Source organism: Dermacentor albipictus, chromosome 2, assembly GCF_038994185.2.
Source record: "Dermacentor albipictus isolate Rhodes 1998 colony chromosome 2, USDA_Dalb.pri_finalv2, whole genome shotgun sequence".
NCBI lineage: Eukaryota > Metazoa > Arthropoda > Arachnida > Ixodida > Ixodidae > Dermacentor > Dermacentor albipictus.
Window position 1 is genome coordinate 17,124,134 of NC_091822.1, and position 20,580 is coordinate 17,144,713.

Below are 20,580 nucleotides of genomic sequence, written 5' to 3' on the forward strand. Positions count from 1 at the left end.
ATAAGGGCATGGCAAAAAAGAAAAAATATCGCAGCAAGCGGGGCAATTTTATCTGCAGGCCCCAACGTAGAATGAGACCAGCACCGCGAATATCACAGATCGGCCAAAGCTACCCATTTCTGGAGGCCTTCAAGAGGATGACGCTTCTTGAACAACTGGAGGTCGGAACAGGTAGCCAATGATGGAAACAAGATTGTCCAAGCACAGCATTGACGCGTTTTGCGCGAACACATGGTCCTTGCGCTTGCAATGGGTGAAGACGCCGAGGTGCATGGTGGCAAAGGCGGGCAAGTTATGCTAGACGTCGCAGAAATGGTTAAGAAGGCGCTGCGCGTCTCCGGGCTCGAACAACAAGCCCGTGGAGAGGGGCTGGGACGCCCAGGAGGAGGCGACGCTCATAATTAGCACTTCTCGCTGAGTGCCGAAATGATGCTGAGCACGTAGCGAAAGGGAGCCGGTCGCAGACCTCTCGCGCTGGGTTCATCCCGTCAGCTGCACGACAGGATCTAAGTGGTTTAGTGAAAGAGCGGAAGAAGCGCAGTAACTGCGTCTGAAGCAACCTCGCGTCCAAGTTTAGGAAAGCCCGGCAGTTGAATTTTCTGGGAGCAGAACACATGAAAACCTAACACGAGAATGAAAAGGCTTGCGTCAACTTGCATGCACACGAGCAAAAAAAAAAGGAGGGGGAGGGGGGGAATGCGGTTAAGGCAGTCAGCCTTTGCATGGCGTTTGCCTTTCTTGTGCCGCACTAGGACATCAAACTGTTGAAGTGCTAGACTCCATTTCATCAAGCGACCATTCTTGGTTGACATTCGGTTCAACCACACTGAGAGGAATGATCGGTTTCAAAAACAAAGGAAGAGCCTTTAAGATGACACGAGAGCTTTTCGAGAGCCCACACCAAGCAAGCGCATTCTTTTTCTGTTGTGCTGTAGGCTTGCTCGCGTGACGTTAGCGTTCGACTCGCGTAGACAACAGGGTGCTCCTCACCTTTTTCGTTCACCTGACTTAAAACAACGCCTATTCCGCGGTCACTGGCGTCACACTGAACTAACAAAGGGAGAGAGTAACCTGGTGCCGCGAGAACCGGTTTGGTGACAAGGAACTTTTGAATTGCAGCAAATGCGTCCTTACGCACCGTATTCCAGCGCACTATAGTGGGCTCGGTCTTGCGCAGAGCGTCTGTGATAGGACTAGCGATATGTGTGAAGTTTCGAATGTAACTTCTGTAGGAGTCAGCTAAACCCAAAAAGGAACGCAAGTTAGTCTGTTTTTGACAAAGGAAAGCTAGTGATTACCTCAACTTTTAGTACGGAAGAGCGTCGCTTCCCTTGTGCGAACAACATGCCCCAAGTGGTGGACTTCAGTGCTTGCAAGAACACGTTTGCTCAGTTTGAGACAACCCTGCTTCACGGATCAAAGGCATACCTGCTGCAAATGTTCCAAATTCTGTTGTGAGATGCTCGAGAAAACAGCGATGTCATCGAGGTAGGGCACAGCGGGAGAGTCGGTGCCTGTGACCACTTGATTCGTTAGTTTTGAACATACAAATGGTGCATTCTTGACGCCAAAAGTTAGCACCAGAGGGCGATATGTTCCTGCCGGAGTCATGAAAGTGGCGAGCTTACTGGCGTTCTTCGTGAGTGGCGCTTGCGAGAAGCCACATACCTAGTGTGTTTTTTTTTCATTGTTTAACCTAGGTAGGACATTAGGCAGCATAATATGAAAAGCTTGGTGGCGCAACCCACCGCCCGGTTCCAAAGGGGACGCTCATAACATCCATCCATCGTACCATATCTAACGTAGAAATGTACTGCGCCGCAGAAACTTTCTCGCTTACGAATTTACGATTGGGACACGTCCTTCTTTTGGTTATCGCATTCAGCTTACGATAGTCAATGCAGGGTCGGGGTTCCTTGCTAGGACTTTCTACGATAAACATCGGCGACACGTTCTTGCTTTCCCGTGGAACAATTAGACTCAGTGTCGACATGTTCTGAACGCAATCGTTCAACAGCCTCTCATGACAGGGCGAAAATCTGCATCCTTGTACGGAATGGTTGGTCAGATGTCAATTCAATGTCGTGTTCCACAAGGTTTGCCCTACCGGGATAGGGACTGAACAAATCGCTGAAATAGTGTACAAGCACTTTTAACTCCTTGCTTTGATTGATTGTTAAAGAAGCTTGTTTAGCGACAGATTCGAGTATTTTTTCTGTTGACGGGCAAGAGCAAGGGGTCCGTACTTGAGGGACTGGAACATTCATTTCGTCTGGTTCGTTTAGGACGATGCTTAATGTCTCCGTGCGTTGGATAAATGGCTTCATTAGATTGCAGTGCTGTCACGTCCTTGCGTTCACCGGGCGTCGTTACCAAGTAATTTGTGCCGGAAAGCTTTTGCTTAATCGTGACTGGCGCATCCCATGCTACTCCCAATTTATTTGCCTTCGACGAATTCAACATCAGCACTTTGTCGCCTTCTTTCAAGGTTCGAGTGCGTGCAGATCTGTCGTGGTGCACTTTTGTGTCTTGCTGCGCTTCTGCCATGCTGATCTGGGCCACTTCTTGCGATTCCCGTAGGCGTTCGAACAATGTCAGCACGTGCTCGACAACGGATTTGTCTAAAAATTCGTCTTCCCACTTTTAGCAAGGTGAGCGGGGAGCGAAGCGCTCGACCGTAAGCAAGTTCCGCCAGGGTGAATCCAATTGCTTCGTCAGTGATGGAGCGCAGAGCAAAGAGCGTTGCACGAACAGCCCCATCCCAGTCGGTGCCATTCACGAAGCAGAGCGCGCGCAGAATCCGCTTCATTACTAAGTGAAGTTTTTCGACTTCATTGCTTTGCGGGTTGTAGGCATAGCTGTGGTGAATGGATATGCCAGATTTCTGCAAGAATGTCGTGGTAAGCGCGCTTGTAAACACAGAACGTTGGTCGCATTGGATTTCACTGGGAAATCCGATTCTCGCAAAGACGCCGAGTAGCGCGTTTACAACTGCTGTGGAGCTTAATTCCGGTAACACAACTGCCCGCTGCTGTTACTGGTAATGGACCAACAATGTCGACTGCCAATCTGCGAAAAGGTTCGCCAATCAAAGGCACTCGGACCAAAGGTACCTTGGCGTCCGGTGCTTGGGCAAACACTGCGGGAATGTACCCCTTGCTCAGATTTCTTGATGCACATCGGCCAGTAGTAGTCGTTCAGTAGTCTGCTCTTAGTTTTGCTTATTCCTAATCCACCTATTGCTGTGAACCAAATAGAAAAGTGCACCACGATACTTTTGGGGAACTACAAGCTGTTCGAAAAAGCAGCCTTTCTTGTTTTTTAACGTTCGGTACAGGACGCTGTCTGACACAGAACGATACTGGCCCCTTTTGGTTCTATCTTGATCATTCCCTGCACGCTTGCAGTGACTCGTCGTTCACCTGAGCCGTTTTGAGAACGCTTTTATTTACCATTGCAAGAAGGGGAAAATATTCTTTACGGCATTGTTTGGGATGAGTCGGTTACTTTCTACGCCATGTATGTAAACGCGAATTGCTTTTGTTTGTAATGCCGCCCATTCACCACTTTCGCACATTTCGCCTCTACACGCAGTTTTCCTATAAAATATAAATATCACTATTGCACGTGCTTGTAATTTACATTTCGAGCTTATACCGTCCGTTGGACCTTCGAACGGGAACTACTGCTGCTTACCCGGTGACACAACTTCAGATGAACACACAATAAGCCCGGAATGAGCATTTTCATAGAACGAAATAAACAGTTCCTCATTTTCCCAAGACGTCTTTCTCCAACTTTATGGAATTGCATGTTGCACAGAGGTCACATTCGATGGAGGCTTGTAAAGATCGCTCGCAATCATACCATCATCATCATCAGCCTGGTGCACCCACTGCAGGGAAGGCCTCTCCTATACTTCTCCAACTACTCCGGTTATGTACTAATTGTGGCCATGTTGTCCCTGCAAACTTCTTAATCTCATCCGCACACCTAACTTTCTGCCGCCCCCTGCTACGCTTCCCTTCCCTTGGAATCAAGTCCGTAACCCTTAATGACCATCAATTATCTTCCCTCCTCATTACATGTCCTTGCCCTTTTCTTTTTCTTGATTTCAACTAAGATGTCATTAACTCGCGTTTGCTCCCTCACCCAATTTGCTCTTTTCTTATCCCTTAAAGTTACACCCATCATTCTTCTTTCCGTAGCTCGTTGCGTCGTCTTCAATTTATGTAAAACCCTTTTCGTAAGCCTCCAGTACGTGAATACTAGTAAGACAGCTGTTAGACACTTTTCTCTTGAGGAATAATGGCAACCTGCTGTTCATGATCTGAGAATGTCTGACAAATACACCCCAGCCCATTCTTATTCTTCTGATTATTTGAGCCTCATGATCCGGATCCGCGGTAACTACCTGTTCTAAGTAGATGTATTCCCTTACCACTTCTAGTGCCTCGCTACCTATCGCAAGCTGCTGTTCTTTTCCGAGACTGTTAAACATTACTTTAGTTTTCTGCAAATTAATTTTTAGACCCACCCTTCGGCTTTGCCTCTCCAGGTCAGTGAGCATGCGTTACTGCTGGTCCCTTGAGTTACTAAACAATGCAATATCATCAGCGAATCGCAAGTTACTAAGATATTCTCCATTAACTCTTATCCCCAATTCTTCCCAATCCAGGTCTCTGAATACCTCCTGTAAACATGCTGTGAATAACATTCGAGAGATCGTATCTCCCTGCCTGACGCCTTTCTTTATTGGGATTTTGTTGCTTGCTTTATGGAGGACTACGGTGGCTGTGGAGCCGCTATAGATATCTTTCAGTATTTTTACATACGGCTCGTCTACACCCTGATTCCGCAATGTCTCCATGACTGATGAGGTTTCGACTGAATCAAACGCTTTCTCGTAATCAATGAAAGCTATATATAAAGGTTGGTTATATTCCGCACATTTTTCTATCACATGATTGATAGTGTGAATATGGTCTATTGTTGAGTATCCTTTACGGAATGCTGCATGGTCCTTTGGTTAACAGAAGTCTAAGGTGTTCCTGATTCTATTTGCGATTACCTTAAAATCATATATATTTTACTTAATAAATAAAACTTTTCCGCACAAAGACTCCGCACGGTTGAGTAGTAGAAGCAGAAACAGATTCTGCGCCGATCAGTGCAGCTGGCCTAACACGTACTAGCCAGCGATCAAACTGCGCCGCCAAATCCGAAATCTGAAGTGTGGTTCAGTTCACATCAGCCGCTTGGTGCGCTGCAATCAATTCGGCCGCTGGGCCCGATGGGAGTGTCCACACTTCCACTGTGGAAACTCACTCTCTGTGGAAAGAGTGAGACTGCGTCAGCGACGTGTCTGCCGTTTTACTCTTGGCTGAGACGTGCTGTTTAGAAAAACAGCTGCCGTGATTGTCTTTCTGCGCCGATCCTTGGCCTTGGAGCACCTGCGCGGATGTTTGCTTGTCATTAAACAGTTGATAGTCGGTGATTCACTGTCTCTCATTTGTCGTTTTCTCGCGTACTAAACCGCGCCTCAAAACAGAAATGCGCAAAAAACTAGTTCGGCCCCAGCAATATGTGCGAGCACGACCGACGGTCGCCGAACAGAGAGCATCGATTACGAGTGGCCAGTGTTTAAAGACTGCCAAGGCACGACTATCGTGAGCTATCGCCCTGCCTGATACGATGGGCCCCTCAAAGGTGCAGAGCTCGATTTGCGCAAGTGTAAGCGCAATAGCGTTCGTCACGTTATGGTCACAGCTGCAAAATCCGAATGTCCCGTGGCGATATTACAAAACAATAGATTGTCAGTAGCTTGTTGTAAGTCTGCTGTGAAACTCAGTTGCGCGCGTGCTCTTTCCATCGGTGGGGCGTTGAAATGCTGCCGCCGACCAGGGACACAGAGTCGACATATTTATCCCCTTTAATTGTGTGGCCGGGCGCCCCACGGCGATGAACAGCAAAGCAGCGTAGGAACACAAAGCCAGATTGTAAGTACGCCGACTATAGTTTAAACAAAACTAATTTGTCAGATTGTGATGTTAAGTAAACAGACCCTATTGGTAATGAAGATAGTAGTGCCGTATTTATATCTTTTTCGCGCGCGGTGGAATCTACTACACAGGGTGTTTTCTCAACTGTCAGTGCGGAGGGCACGAACATGAGCAAGGTTAATTTGATATGTTTACATTGGCATATACATAGCTGTAGAAAGCACAAGTTGTACACATCCGTGATATTCATTGTGTTCGAGATCGAAAAAAAGAAATTTCGAGAAAGTGTCGTGGAATTTATTAATCATGTGGTCTTACAACAGAAGAAATTTACATCCATGACAACTGTATATGGGCTATCATGAATAAACAAATGTTGGGCAACATTGATTGCTGTGGTTGCTTTCTATCAATAGCATTCGTAGTCATCTCTTGTCCTGCAGCGCATGTTTGCTTTTGTGTTCAGTGGTCCTGCTTTATAGTTTAGAAAAACATTGTCAGTACGTCTCATGCGCAGATTGACGGCATGTCTACGCTACCCGAGAACATCCTGGACAACATGGTCATTGCGCCCATCTACGAGGTGAGCCTTCTTAGCAAAACATTCCCAAAAACAGTGGAGTCAGTGAACACGCACTGCCAATGCTAGAGCTGAATTGCTCCGAGCGTCTATCCTGGCAGTGGGATTATTGGAAATGTGAGGGAAAGGAACCCCTGAATTTTGAACGTATATGTGTTTGTGTGTGTGTGTGAGAGAGAGAGAGAGAGACAATGAAGGAAAATCTAAGCGTCTTGTTGAAAGCAAGTTGAATAATTATTTAACCTTCAGCGGTTAGTATCTTGCAACATCTCTTCTAAAAGGATGTAATGGGTTGCGACTATAGATGAAGGTTTAGATCACGCTTCAAATCTCAGAAAACACCACCCTCATTAAAACAATTCATCTGCGTTTCTGACAGTCGTTCCACAACAAATGGCACATACATTAGGACGATAAAAAAGGCCATTAACCGAGGAGCCCGATTTTTATGAATCATAGTGTTACGGAAGGATGAAGGAAGAGAGGAAGAAGGAGATCGCGGGACGCTGGCTGCTGCTTGTTGTTGGTGGTTAAGCCATCTTAACGACTCTGACTCGTTTAAATATTGTAAACACAATCTTCTATACTCCCAGCATTCTCTTAACATATTGGTGGAGGTGCAGGGTGCCACGGCGGGAAAGGATCCTGCAACTTCACTCACCCTCACCCCCCCATGGGCACCCGGGGCCTATGGTCACCCCCCCCCCCCCACTGAAGGGGGGGGTGACCATAGGCCCCGGGTGCCAGACGACCTAGCTATGCCACTGCTTGTTTGGCAAACCAGCCGGCCGTAAAATTGTCGCAAAATAGAAACTGGCCTCCCGTGCCCAATCCCCCACGCAGTCCTATGTTTGGTACATCCAGGACGTGCTGGCACTTTGTCGTAAAGCCGATCACGACATGACAGAAGCTGAGAAGGTCGGGCACATGCTTAAAGGCATTGCTGACGACGCGTTTAACCTGCTCATGTGCAAATGTCCATCTACAGTTGATGCAATCATTAAACAGTGCTGACAATTCGAGCAGGCCAAAAGCCGACGCCTCTTGCAACCATTCGCCAGATTTCCCAATACTGCCGCAACGCCGACGTCTGAAGATCAACCCACACAGCAGCTTACGTCGTCATCAGATGACCTGGTGCGAAACGTTAGACGTTAACTGGACGCGATGGCGCCCGCAGCTTTTTGTTCGCGTAGCCCTGATGCTGCCACATTTTCAGTTCCCCTCGTACAAGCCATTGTTCGCCAGGAAACTGAAAACGTTGGTTTACATTCTGTGTGTGCTGTCGCCAATCCCAGAGCAAACGGATTTCTTGCGGTCTACTATTTCCGCACAACCCCGACGCTTCTATCCGCGTTATCCCAACCCGACTGAGTGGAGAACCGCGGACGACCAGCCGATATTTTCACCTGTCGACGCATAGGTCATATCGCCCGATACTGTCGCAACTCGTGGCCCTCAACACCTAGCACGCCGACCAACCTAAACCGTTTTGAAGTAAATGCATGCCGCAATGTTAAGCCCACCGCCGAGTCTAACAGCACCGATAACTCTGCTAGGAACACGTGGTACAGCCGGTCACCATCGCCGCGCGGACACCAGTCTCGTTCACCGCAAACACGTCGCCCATCTTCCCGTTCACCGCAGCCACGTCGCCATTCGTCCCCTGTGGCTTTTGGCCGCACCCTTCCGGATAACTAGGAAATGCAGCCCTCGGAGGTGGTGCTGCATTGCTGACTACTGCAGCACGTCCTCTGTCTGTGCCCACAAGGAGAAATGCAATTGACGGTAAAATAGACGGCGTACCTGTCCAAGCACTCGTCGACATTGGAGCACACGTATCTGTGAAGATTGCTATCCTACGTAGATGTTTAAAAGTACTCACCCCAGCAGCTGCCCGAGTACTTCGTGTGGCCGACGGCGGCGTGCTGGTTGTTCTTGGAACGTGTACTGCACGTTTAAATATAGCCGGCCACCCTACTTCTTTTCTCTTTGCTGTGATCGACAACCGCCCTCATGACGTTATCCTTGGATTGGACTTTTTGGACTCATTCTTCTCTCATCGACTGCGCGACCGGCGTTCTTCAGTTGGAACTGCCTCAACTCGCCGATGCTCCGAGCACCGCCCAACCGCACTTGTGCTCGCTTCACGATGTGCGTGTGTCACCCGAGGCAGTTAATTACGTCACTTTGACCGCCAAGCCACAGGTTCCTGATGGTGAATATGTGCTTCGCCCCTTCATCGACGTGCTTTTGAACCGGAACGTTGGTGTTCTGCATACGCTGGTCACGGTTACTAATAACGACGTCGTTCTACCACTCCTGAGTTTCAGCCTGTGCCCTCAAGTGATGCCGGCCCTCATGTTCTTGGCTAGTGTTTCTAGTGGTTCCGATTATGACATTGAGAGTCTGAATGCCGCGAGTAGTTTATTAGCGCCAATTGCAGCTCAAAGCCCTGGTTCCTTAACGGATGACGTCGCGAAAATTATTGCACCTGACTTCACCTCTGCACAGGCCACGGACGTACGTCTCCTGCTTGAATCGTACAGTGACATCTTTGATTTCGGCGCGAGACCTTTAGGCCAAACATATGTTGTTCAGCACCGTATAAATACTGTAGATGCGAGTCCTGTTCGTCAGCGTCTCTATCGTGTATCGCATGCTGAATGTCGAATCATCCAATCAGAAGTGGACAAAATGCTCCGCAAAGGGATCATTGCCATCAGCCAGTCTTTCGGTTTCGCCTGTCGTCCGGGTGAAAAAGAAAAATGGTACCTGGCGTTTTTGCGTCGATTATCTCCACTTAAACAAGATCACGCGCAAAGACGTCTACCCACTACCACGCATCGATGACGTTTTGGACTGCTTGCACGGAGCTGAATACTTTTCGTCCATTGATCTTCCATCCGGCTACTGGCAGATCTCAGTTGATGAACTGGACCGTGAGAAGACGGCCTTCATCAAGCCAGAAGGCTTAAATCAGTTCAAAGTCATGCGCTTTGGCCTATGCAATGCTCCTGCGCAATTTGAACGTATTGTAAGGAGGTTCATTGGACGAGTCCAACAAACAGGCGGTAGCTCAGAGCAGTAGGTCGGGAGAACAAGATGGTGTTCGAGCGCCGATCTCGTGCCCTCCGCTATTGATGACGATCGGGATGTCATTTCTTCCTTTCTTCATTACAATTGCCCCCGTCGAGAAAAGTGCAGCCATCCTGGCGATGTAACAGGTGGGGACAAGAGGGTCGAAGTACGGCTTGAGGCTGTCTACGTGAACAACATCACGTCCACGTCGACGACGGTCGCCTTCCAGGGTAAGAGGTTCAATGACGTAGTTTATGGGCAAAGTACGCTCGACGACGCGGTAGGGACCATCATAATTTAAGAGAAGTTTGGACGACAAGCCAGGGGCGCAGGGTGGTACAAGCAGCCACACAAGTGCTCCAGGAGCGAATGTTGCGGCAGGAGAGTGGTCATCATCGCGGGCGTTTTTCTGGCGTTGTTGGTCGGCTGTAGTAAAACGCTTGGCTAGTTGTCGGCAATCTTCAGCGTAACGGGCGGCTTCTGACACGGGCGTGCACTCTGAGGCATCTGGTGCGTATGGCAGCAACGTGTCGATAGTGTGCGTCGGCTGGCGACCGTACAGAAGGAAGAAGTGGGAATACCCGGTTGTGACATGCGTAGCGGTGTTATACGCGTATGTCGCAAATGGAAGAACCAGGTCCCAGTTTGATTAATCAGATGGAACATGTGTCGCAAGCATGTCGCCCAGTGTCCGATTAAACCGCTCAGTAAGATCGTTTGTCTGAGGGTGGTAAGCAGTACACGTCCAATGTACAATGTTGCACTGGTGGAGAAGTGCTTGGATTAAATCAGAGAGAAATACACGGCCACGGTCACTGAGGGGTTCGCGAGGAGGACCGTGTCGAAGCACAAAACGCTTGAGAATGAAAGAGGCGACGTCCTGTGCTATCGCGGTGGGGAGAGCAGCGGTTTCGGCCTATCGTGTAAGGTGGTTGACAGAAATGATAGCCCATCGGTTTCCCGCCGTGGCCAAAGGTAAAGGTCCATAAAGGTCGATACCAACGTGGTCGAATGGGCGGTCTGGGCATGGAAGGGGCTGTAATGAAGCTGCGGCAGGATGCGGTGGTTTTTTTCGTCGCTGACACTCGTGGCAGCCGCGAATGAACTTGCGGACAAAGCGAAACATTCCGCGCCAGTAGTACCTTTTGCGTAAGCGTTCATAGGTCTTGAAGACACCACCGTGAGCACACTGCGGGTCGGAGTGAAAGGACGCGCAGATTGTAGAGCGCAGCGTTCTGGAGATAACTAGGAGCCACTTCCTACCATCTGGCGAGTAGTTGCGCCTGTACAAGAGGCCATCACGGATGCTGAAGTGCGAAGCTTGGCGTCGCAGTGTTCGAATGACCGAAAGGGCGGGTCCCTCGGATAAAACTTCAAGAAGCGAAGCGATCCAGGGATCGTGGCGCTGTGCAGAGGAGACGGTGGCGACGTCAAGAGCTGACAATGGGTGGTCTATAGTGGATATGGACGCAGTTTCGGTGAATAGTGGTGACCGCGACAGTGCATCAGCATCGGCATGCTTGCCGATGCTGATGAACTATATATAACGCGGATGTAAACTCTTGAAGTGGAAGAGCCCAGCGGGCAAGGCGACCTGACGGATCCTTCAACGAAGACAACCAACATAATGCATGATGGTCTGTCACTACATCAAACGTCCGGCCATGTAAGTAAGGGCGGAACTTGGCAAGCACCCAGACTATTGCCAAGCATTCTTTCTCGGTGACGCTATAGTTTGACTCAGCCTTGGTGAGCGTTCTGCTGGCGTATGCGACGACATACTCTGCGAACCCAGGCTTTCGTTGTGCGAGAGCAGCACCGAGGCCTACACCACTGGTGTCTGTGTGCACCTCAGTTGCGGCGGTAGGGTCGTAGTGGCGCAGTATAGGTGGTGACGTCAGGAGACGGCGAAGGGTGGAGAAGGCTTGGAGAAGGCGAAAGATTGGAGGCGCTGCTTAAAAGTTGGGTCAAAGGCGCAATTATAGAGGCGAAGTTGCGCACAAACCGACGAAAGTAGGAGCATAACCCTATGAAGCTTCGTAACTGCTTTAGAGTCGTCGGTTTTGGGAATTCCGTCACGGCACGTTGTTTAGCCGGGTCCGGAAGCACACCGTCTTTTGATACGACGTGACCGAAAATTGTAAGTTTTCGCGCTGCAAAGCGGCACTTCTTTAGATTTAGTTGCAGCTGAGCGGTCTTCAGACACGTCAGGACATGGTTGAGGCGTTCCAGATGGGTTGCGAAATCTGGCGCAAATACAACAATGTCGTCGAGGTAGCAGAGACATATGTGCCACTTCAAACCCCGCAGAAGCGAGTCCATCATGCACTCGAAGGTGGCAGGCGCATTTCAGGGGCCGAAGGGCATGACATTGAATTCATATAGACCGTCAGGCGTGACGAACGTTGTCTTTGAATGGGCGGCCTCTGCTAAAGGCACCTGCCAATACCCGGAACGCAAATCTAACGATGAAAAAAACTCGGCACCTTGTAGGCAATCAAGGGCATCGTCAATTCTGAGTAACAAGTACACGTCTTTTCGAGTGACCTTGTTTAGGCGCCGGTAATCCACGCAGAAGCGAATTCATCCATCCTTCGTTTTTAACGAGAACCCCAGGTGATGCCCATGGACTTTGTGAAGGGCGAATAACGTCGCGTTTAAGCATGTCGTCAACCTGGTCGGTAATAACTTGACGTTCTGCGGTGGAGACACGGTAAGGGCGTTGTTGCACTGGCGAGTTGGAGCCAGTGTCGATGTAGTGAACAATGGTAGAAGTTCGGCCAAGGGCACGTTGGGCAACATCGAAAGAGTCGCGGAACTGGTAGAGCAGCTGGAGAAGAGCAGAGCGTTCAAATGGTGACAGTCCGTCTGCGATCGACGAATCGAATAGGTCGGCAGCTGGTACATCAGAAAGATTAAGGGCACTGACGACGTCGAGGTCGCGTCGAGCTGAATCTTTCTGCACGGAAAAAATTTGGCCAATATCAATGGGTTGCACGCATCCAAGGGATTCACTTTTAAGCAGTTTGATGGGATACGGAAGAGGATTCGTGAGGCAGAGAGCGCTTGTTCCATTCGAAATAGAGAGGGTCGAATAAGGCAGAAGAAGTAGCTTCCGACTTAGAAGGAGGCGTGATGGTTCAAAGAATGCAGCTTCATCACATATGCTGTTGCAGAACATGGGGAGACAAACAGCTGCTGTCGGCGGAATTTCTGTGTCTTCTGTTACGACTAGTTTGTGTGCGGCTTGATGAACGGGGTTGTAGGACTGGTCACACAAAGGGAAGAGCTCAAGTTCAGATCTGGAACAATCAATAATGGCGTGATTATGCGATACAAAGTCCCAGCCAAGTATGATGTCGTGCGAGCAGGATGAAAGGACGATAAACTCGACAGTGTAGTGCTCTTTAGCGATAATAAGTCGAGCAGTGCAGGCAGCTATAGGCCGAACAGGGTCTCCATTCTCTGTACGTAAGGGCATCATCTCAAGAGGCGTGGTCACCTTCCGAAGCTTGCGGCAAAATGTGGCGTCTATAACAGAAACGGCAGCACTGGTATCGACAAGAGCATATGCACGGGTGCCTTCCACAAAAACTTCGACAATATTCGATGGCAAAGTTCGAGGACTTGAGCATTTCGACAGCGCAGTGCTTGCCTCACGAACTGCGGGGGCTAGTTTCCTTCATTTTCAGGGGCTGGTCGACGACGCATGGGCGACAAGGATCGGCGACAAGGATCGGCGACGGGATGAAGGTGAGCGACGAGACGTGGCTTGTGGATAGTCACGTGAAGACGTGCTTGTTTGCGGACCCGGACTCTCATAACGAGAGCGGGGACGATCCATGTAGTTCTGCGAATGGGCGTCTGAGTATCCTGGCGCGCTACGGTGGCAGAATCGGGCGATATGACCAGGGCCACCACATGCAAAACAGATCGACCGGTTGTCGCGCGTTCCCCAGGTATTCGCAGTGATGGGAGCAGCCCATGTCACGGACGGCTGAATCGAACCTGCAGCATACGACACACCATGGGACGGTGAGGGCTGTTGAACCTGCTGCCGCTTTACTACGTCAGCGTAACTGAGAGGCGCGGCGACAGGTTGCTGGTGAATGGGCACCGGTATGGCCTCAGAAATCTGTTCTTGGATGACGTGTCGAAGTACGGGAGCCAACCGGATTGGTCGCTGCAGTTGCTGCTGCTGTGAGAGCTCCTGACGCTGAGCAAACGGCAGGAGAGACAACGCACAAATTCTTTCATTTGTGCGAGAAGGTGTGACTGGTCAGGCACGATGTCCAGTGCAACGAGTGGTTGACTGATGTGTGAGATGAACGTCGGGTGAAAGCCCGCTGCCTTCTCAATTCGTCATAGCTGTGGCACAGAGTTACCACTTCAGACACTCTGCCAGAAGACTTCGCAAGAAGCATTTGAAAGATATCGTCGTCGACACCCTTCATAATATGCTGTATTTTGGCACTTTCGCTCATTGAAGCATCGACGCGCCTGCAGAGATCGATTATGTCCTCAATATAGGCGGTAAAAGTTTCGTTTGGTTCCTGTGCCCGTGTGCGCAGCCGTTGCTCGGCGCGTAACTTCCGCACGGCAGGGCGACCAAAAACGGCAGATATTGCCTCTTTGAAAGCGGACCAGTTCTCAAATTGCGATTCATGGTTCGTATACCAAAGCTTCGCCACTCCAGCCAGATAAAAGTTCGCGGTACTTAGCTTAGTAGCGTCATCCCACTTGTTGGGTCCACTAATTTTTTCGTAGGCCGACAGCCAGTCCTCGACGTCCTGGTCTTCCGTACCCGAAAATACCGGGGGGTCTCGCTGGCGAACCGGGCTGGGGCAAACGGCGGCCGGGAGAGATGGCGGCGGTTGGGCAGCGTCAGCTTGCATGGTCGAGTGCAACGTACGGGATCGGAGTTCCAGGGTGTCGGCGATGTGCGTATCCAGCACGATCCACCAAATGTAAGGAGGTTTATTGGACGAGTCCAACAAACAGGCGGTAGCTCAGAACAGTAGGTCGGGAGAACAAGATGGTGGTGTTCGAGCGCCGATCTCGTGCCCTCCGCTCTTGATGACGATCGGGATGTCATTTCTTCCTTTCTTCATTACAGCATGATGGACTCTCTTCTGCAAGGCTACAAACCAACCACCTGTCTCTGTTAATTGACGACGTTACTGTTTTTTCTCCCACGTTAGGCAGCTATCTTACCCGACTCACTGCCATTCTTGCGGTCTTTCGAAAAGCCGGCCTCGAACTGAACTCCGCGATGCGTGAGTTCGTGCGCCGTCACATTTACCGTGTTGATGCACCTCGTTGACGCATGCGGTGTCCAAACAGATGCGGAAAATGTTCGCGCCGTGCGCAGTTTTCTTGTGCCACGTTCTGCTTCTGACGTGCGCTGCTTCGTCGGCCTGAGTTCTTAGTTTGGCCGTTTCGTCAAAAACTTCGCCGACGTTGTTCGGCCCTTGACAGATATTCTAAAGAACACGCCATTTTCATGGGGCCCGGAGCAGGCTCACGCGTTCGCCGCTCTCATTGGATTTCCGACCAACTTTCCCATACTTGCCCTCTTTAATCCATCTGCACCGACCGAAGTCCACACTGGCGCAAGCAGCCATGGCATCGGCGCTGCTCTCGCCCAACAGCAGTATGGTATACCGAGTGCGCGATAGCCTACGCCAGCCGCCTGCTGTCCCCTGCCGAGATAAATTACTCCATCAGCGAGCGGAAGTGCTTGGCTTTAGTTTGCGCTGTCGCCAAGTTCCGGCCATATTTTTACGGCCGCACGTTTTCACTCGTTACAGTAAGACCACCACGCACTCTGCTGGATGTCTTCCCTCCAGAACCCGACTGGACGGCTTGGTCGCTGGGCTTTGCGGCTCCAGAAATTTTCTTTGTTGTCGACTGTAAGTCTGGACGTCTGCACAAGAACGCTGACTGCCTCTCTCGTCATCGCGTGGATCCCTCTGATCCTGCTGCACATGATCGGGTGACCTGCGTGATGGCTTTTACTGACATGACCGACATGCACGTTGAACAACAACGCGACGGATCCTTACAGCCCATCATCGCCGAAGTTCACTCTGGCAGCACTGATGCCACGTTCCGCATGTTCGTTCTGCACGACGGCATCCTCTACCGCCGCAATATTAATCCTGACGGCCCTGAGTGACTCCTTGTCCTTCCTCGTCATCTGTGATCCGTCACTCTAGAACAACTTCACGATGCACCGACGGCGGGACATCCTGGCATTTTGCGTACATATGACCGCGTACGACGCCGGTTCTTCTGGCCGGGTCTCTACCGCTCCGTGCGTCGTTATGTCGCAACTTGCGAATTGTGTCAGCACCGGAAGAAACCTCCCCTGCCACCTGTCGGACGACTCCATCCAATTGAAGTTCCCTCTGAACCGTTCTTTCGCGTAGGCCTTGACCTGCTTGGTCCTTTTCCGACGACGACTAGAGGGAATAAGTGGATCGCTGTCGCTACTGATTACGCGACACGCTACGCGATAACAAAGGCGTTGCCGACTAGTTGCGCAACAGACATTACCGATTTTCTCCTCCACAGCGTCGTTATCCACCGCGGTGCACCTCGAGAGTTGCTTACAGACAGCGGCCGCTCGTTCTTGTCTCGAGCTGTGGACGACCTCCTCCACTTTTGTGCCACTGAGCACAAGCTGTCCACCGCCTACCACGCACAAACGAACGGTTTTACAGAACGTCTCAACCGAACACTCACAGAGATCACTGCGACTGGGACGTCACGCTGGCTTACGTGACGTTCGCGTATAACTGGTCCCGACATGACACCACAGGGTATTCACCCTTTTATCTTTTGTATGGTTGCGACCCCACATTGCCGTTTGACTCCATTGTCCCTTCGGTGCCACATGTTACAACTGCGTACGCTCGTGAAATCCTCAATCGCGCTCACATGGCAGGTCAAGTCGCCCGATCTCGTTTATTTTAGCCTCGCAGCATATACAAAAAGAGCGATATGACCAGTGCCATCGCGCTGACCAGTGACCAGTGCCAGGTAGCCTTAGTGATGCTGTAGATGGCAAATGCGATTAATAATTTCTTGACACCTTTTACGTAACCTTAGTAATGTTATAGATGGCACACGCGATTAATAATTTCTTGACGCTTTCAGGCAACCTTATAGTATGTAGTACATGGCAAATGCAATTAATTTCTTGGCGCCTTTCAGGTAACCTTAGTGACGTTCTAGATGTCAAATGGAATTCGTAATTTCTAGACGCCTTTCAGGCAACCTTAGTGATGTTCTAAAAATGGCTAATGCGATTAATAATTTCTTGACACCTTTAGGTGAATTAGTGATGTTCTAGATGGCAAATACGAATGATAATTTCTCGACGCCTTTTAGGTAAGCTTAGTGATGTTCAAGATGGCAAATACCGCTAATAAGTACTTGACACCTTTTAGGTAAATTTAGCGACGTTGCAGAAGGCAAATGCGATTAATAATTTGCTGACACCTTTCGGGTAGCCTTAGTCATGTTCTAGAGGGTAAACAGTGGGTGGCGAGAGTGATGTATGCAGGTCGATGAAGATGCGCTTCTTTTTGTTGTACAGGCTCTTTGGTCCTGTCAACCAGCGGAACAGTATCACAGCCCTTCGCCACGCCGACTGCAGCAGCGACAAAATACAGCAACATGCTAACCGGAATACACTTCCTCACCAGTACTCCTACGTTTCTACTATCAAGTCGCGGGTTTAGACGTCATCTGATAGAGCACCTATTATGACCACACCGCAACAAGGCGTTTCCAGTGAGCACGGTGAAAGCGTTTGGCGCAGGTCGAGGAACGTGCGTGTTCTTTTTGTTGTACAGGCTTTGGTCCCATCAACCAGCGTACCGGTATCAGAGCCTTTCGCCACGGCGACTGCTGCAGCGACGAAATACAGCAACAGGCTAACCGGAATAAACTTCGTCACCAATACTCCTACGTTTCTCCTATGAAGTCGCGGGTCTCAGACGTCATCTGAAAGAGCACCTATAAAGACAGCACCGCAACAAGGCGTTTCCAGTGGGTACGGTGATAGCGTTGGGAGCAGGTCGGTGAACATGCGTGTTCTTTTTGTTGTACAGGATTTGGTCCTGTCAACCAGCGGAACGATATCAGAGGCCTTCGCCACGGCGACTGCAGCAGCGACTAAATACAGCAACAGGCTATCCGGAATACAGTTCGTCACCAATATATACTCCTAATACGTTTGTCCGATCAAATCGCGGATCTCAGACGTCATTGGCCTATGGGCTTCTGGCGTCAGTGCGGATTTCCAAATCGGTGTCTTCGCCGAAGTGCGCTGATACTGGTGGCCACTGCATGCGTCGTTTGAGTTCTTGAAATGCGTCGGCTTTCGGAGTTTCCCACTTGAACTCCACATCACATTTATTTAGATATGTCAGTGGCTCAGCGATGTGTGAAAAGTATTCGATAAAGCACCTGTGGTAGGCACACGTTCCAATGAATTCACGCACTGCCTACCGTATCGTGAACGCAAGCTCATCGTAAGCGAAGCGGCACTTTCCCGGCTTCAGAGTGAGCCCTGATGACCTGATGGTATCAAGTACTGTCGCAAGCCGCCTACGGTGATCGTCGAAATTCCCTGTGAAGACGACGGCGTCATCTAAGTAGGCGAGATAGATCTGCCACTTCAAACCTGCTAGCAGCGTGTTCATCACGCCCTGGAAAGTTGCAGGCGCCGAGCAGTCCGAATGACATGACTTTGAACTCATAAAGGCAGTCTGGCATGGTCAAGGCGGTCTTTTCGCGATCCCTTCGTCTACAACAATTTGCCAGTAGCTAGCCTTGAGATCCATCGATGAGAAGTATTTAGCGTCGCAGAGCCGACCCAATGCCTCGTCTACCTGAGGGAGGGGGGTGTGCATCCTTCGTGATCTTGTTCGGTCGACGATAATCGACGCAGAAACGTAAGGTTCCATTCTTTTTTTTTCAGTAACACCACAGGAGATGCCCACGGGCTTTTCGACGGCTGGATAATGTCGTCGCTCCGCAATTCTTCAACTGGCTGCCTTATAGCTTCATGTTCTCGCGTCGAAACTCCGTAAAGGCTCTGGCGGAGTGCTCGAGCGTGCTCTTCGGTTATTATGTGATGCTTTGCAGCTGGTATTAGTCAACTCCTCGATGATGTCAAACCTCCACACTTGCCTCACCTCCGCCAGATGTCACGTGGTAGTGACGGTTAAGAATACAGCAGCGGGACTGCGAATCTCGAAACTAACCCTTTCTTGCGCGAGCCTGTGCCCAGAAAAACAGGCTACACACAAAGCACAATTGTAGCGGCGAACACAGTCAGCGATCATCGAAAATCTGAGCTGCAGGTCAACCGCGTCGGCTTTTACACATAAATCATCGAAGGGTCCAGATTATTCGCAAGTGCCAGCGCGTCTTCCAGAAAGTACTACACAATTCGCGTCAAGCATACATGCAATCAGATTACGGAAGGTTCGGTGACAACAGACAGCGGATAGAACCATTGATAATGTTCGACAAATTTCTGATACATGCAGGCGCGCCCGGCGCTGAGTGATAACATTTGTTAGACGCTGAAATGCGGTCACCCGAGAAAGATAAACAAGTGCGCCTGTCAATATACAAAAAGCCACAGTTTCGCGAGAAAGGCAAACCATCGTTCGCAGTAGCAAATTAGCAGACTGCCATGCGAAGAAAGGACGGTACTTTTATCGCCAGTATCAACTTGTAGACATTTGCTCGCTAACTAAATTAACAAGCATGGTGTCAGCGTGCACATCAAACATGAACACGTCACACTCGATGACCGCGGACACATGCTGTCGAAACGCTGGCGTGAGAAAGCGCGGCAGCAGCAGGGAGCTAAGTCACATTCGTGTCGTCTTTCGTTTCAACACAAACTCAGGGCCGAGAACATAAAGCAAGCACAACGCTACGAGGCGTCGACGCACCTAGACTCTGCACCAATCCAGATCGCTCTCAAGATACGGCCGCGCGACCACGCGCAGGCGCCACATGCGTAGTTGCAGCCGCAGTAGAACGCCGGACCCCTCTCTGCCCTCGCCCCGGTGCCTCGCAACGTTGGGCACCTTGCCCACAGCAGAAGGCGGTGCGCTTCCTCCCCGCTTTCCTCCCTTTCGTGCGGGCGAAATTCGGCTGCGATTGTCGGTTCCTCTCGCAAGCTTTCACTCGCGCACACAGAGTAGGGTGCGTGGCGATGGTGCTTTTGCCCTTGTATGTTATGCAGAACATCACGGCGACGGCGACGACAGAATTGTGTCTGAAGCATCCATATAACTGCTATCGCAGTAGTATGTGTTGTCGTGTGCGCAGTAGCCACCGTTGTCGTGCCACGCATATCGCGATCGTCGGTAAATTGAGCCCCGCGTGCGGCGTTCGCAGAGGCGTTTCCTCCGCAGTATCATCCGAGCAGTAATGGTCGCATTTGAAAGAGCTCATTATGCCATTCTAGGTATAACGTATCTAGCGCAAACTCACGTTCATCTGTAGTTTTAAGGTGTAGAAAAGTGCATTATGTTGAAAAAACTTTCACGCTTGCTCGGCTATGCGCCACGCCCCCTTCTCTGTTCCGTGCTGGCACAGGGGAGGGTGGGGACATCAGTACCACTCATTTTTGCTATTGTATTGAGATCAGTGGCCAGTACCGCAAGTAGTTCGCCCGCAGGTGAGCTTCTTGAGACAAGAAGTCCATACAGGCGGTAACGCACTGACAAAACTAGGCGGTAAGCATCACGTGATGGGCGATGCCTCCGGCTTTCGTTGTGCGCTGAGTTCGGGGATCGTTACGGAAAACGGATAATTTTATCAATGAATATCCAATAGATTGAGGACAGGGTAAGCCATCAGTCATTTTTGTTAGTCACAACC

At 50.2% G+C, this 20,580-nt stretch overlaps 1 protein-coding gene across 1 annotated transcript in view; it reads left to right on the plus strand.

Annotated features, from left to right (window-relative positions):
- LOC139055666 (neprilysin-1-like) overlaps positions 1-20,580 on the plus strand; it is a 448,216-nt gene that overhangs the window by 421,080 nt on the left and 6,556 nt on the right. The window contains exon 17 of the mRNA XM_070533195.1: positions 6,520-6,585. Within this exon, the coding sequence (XP_070389296.1) occupies positions 6,520-6,585 (66 nt within the window). The remainder of the gene's footprint in view (positions 1-6,519; positions 6,586-20,580) is intronic.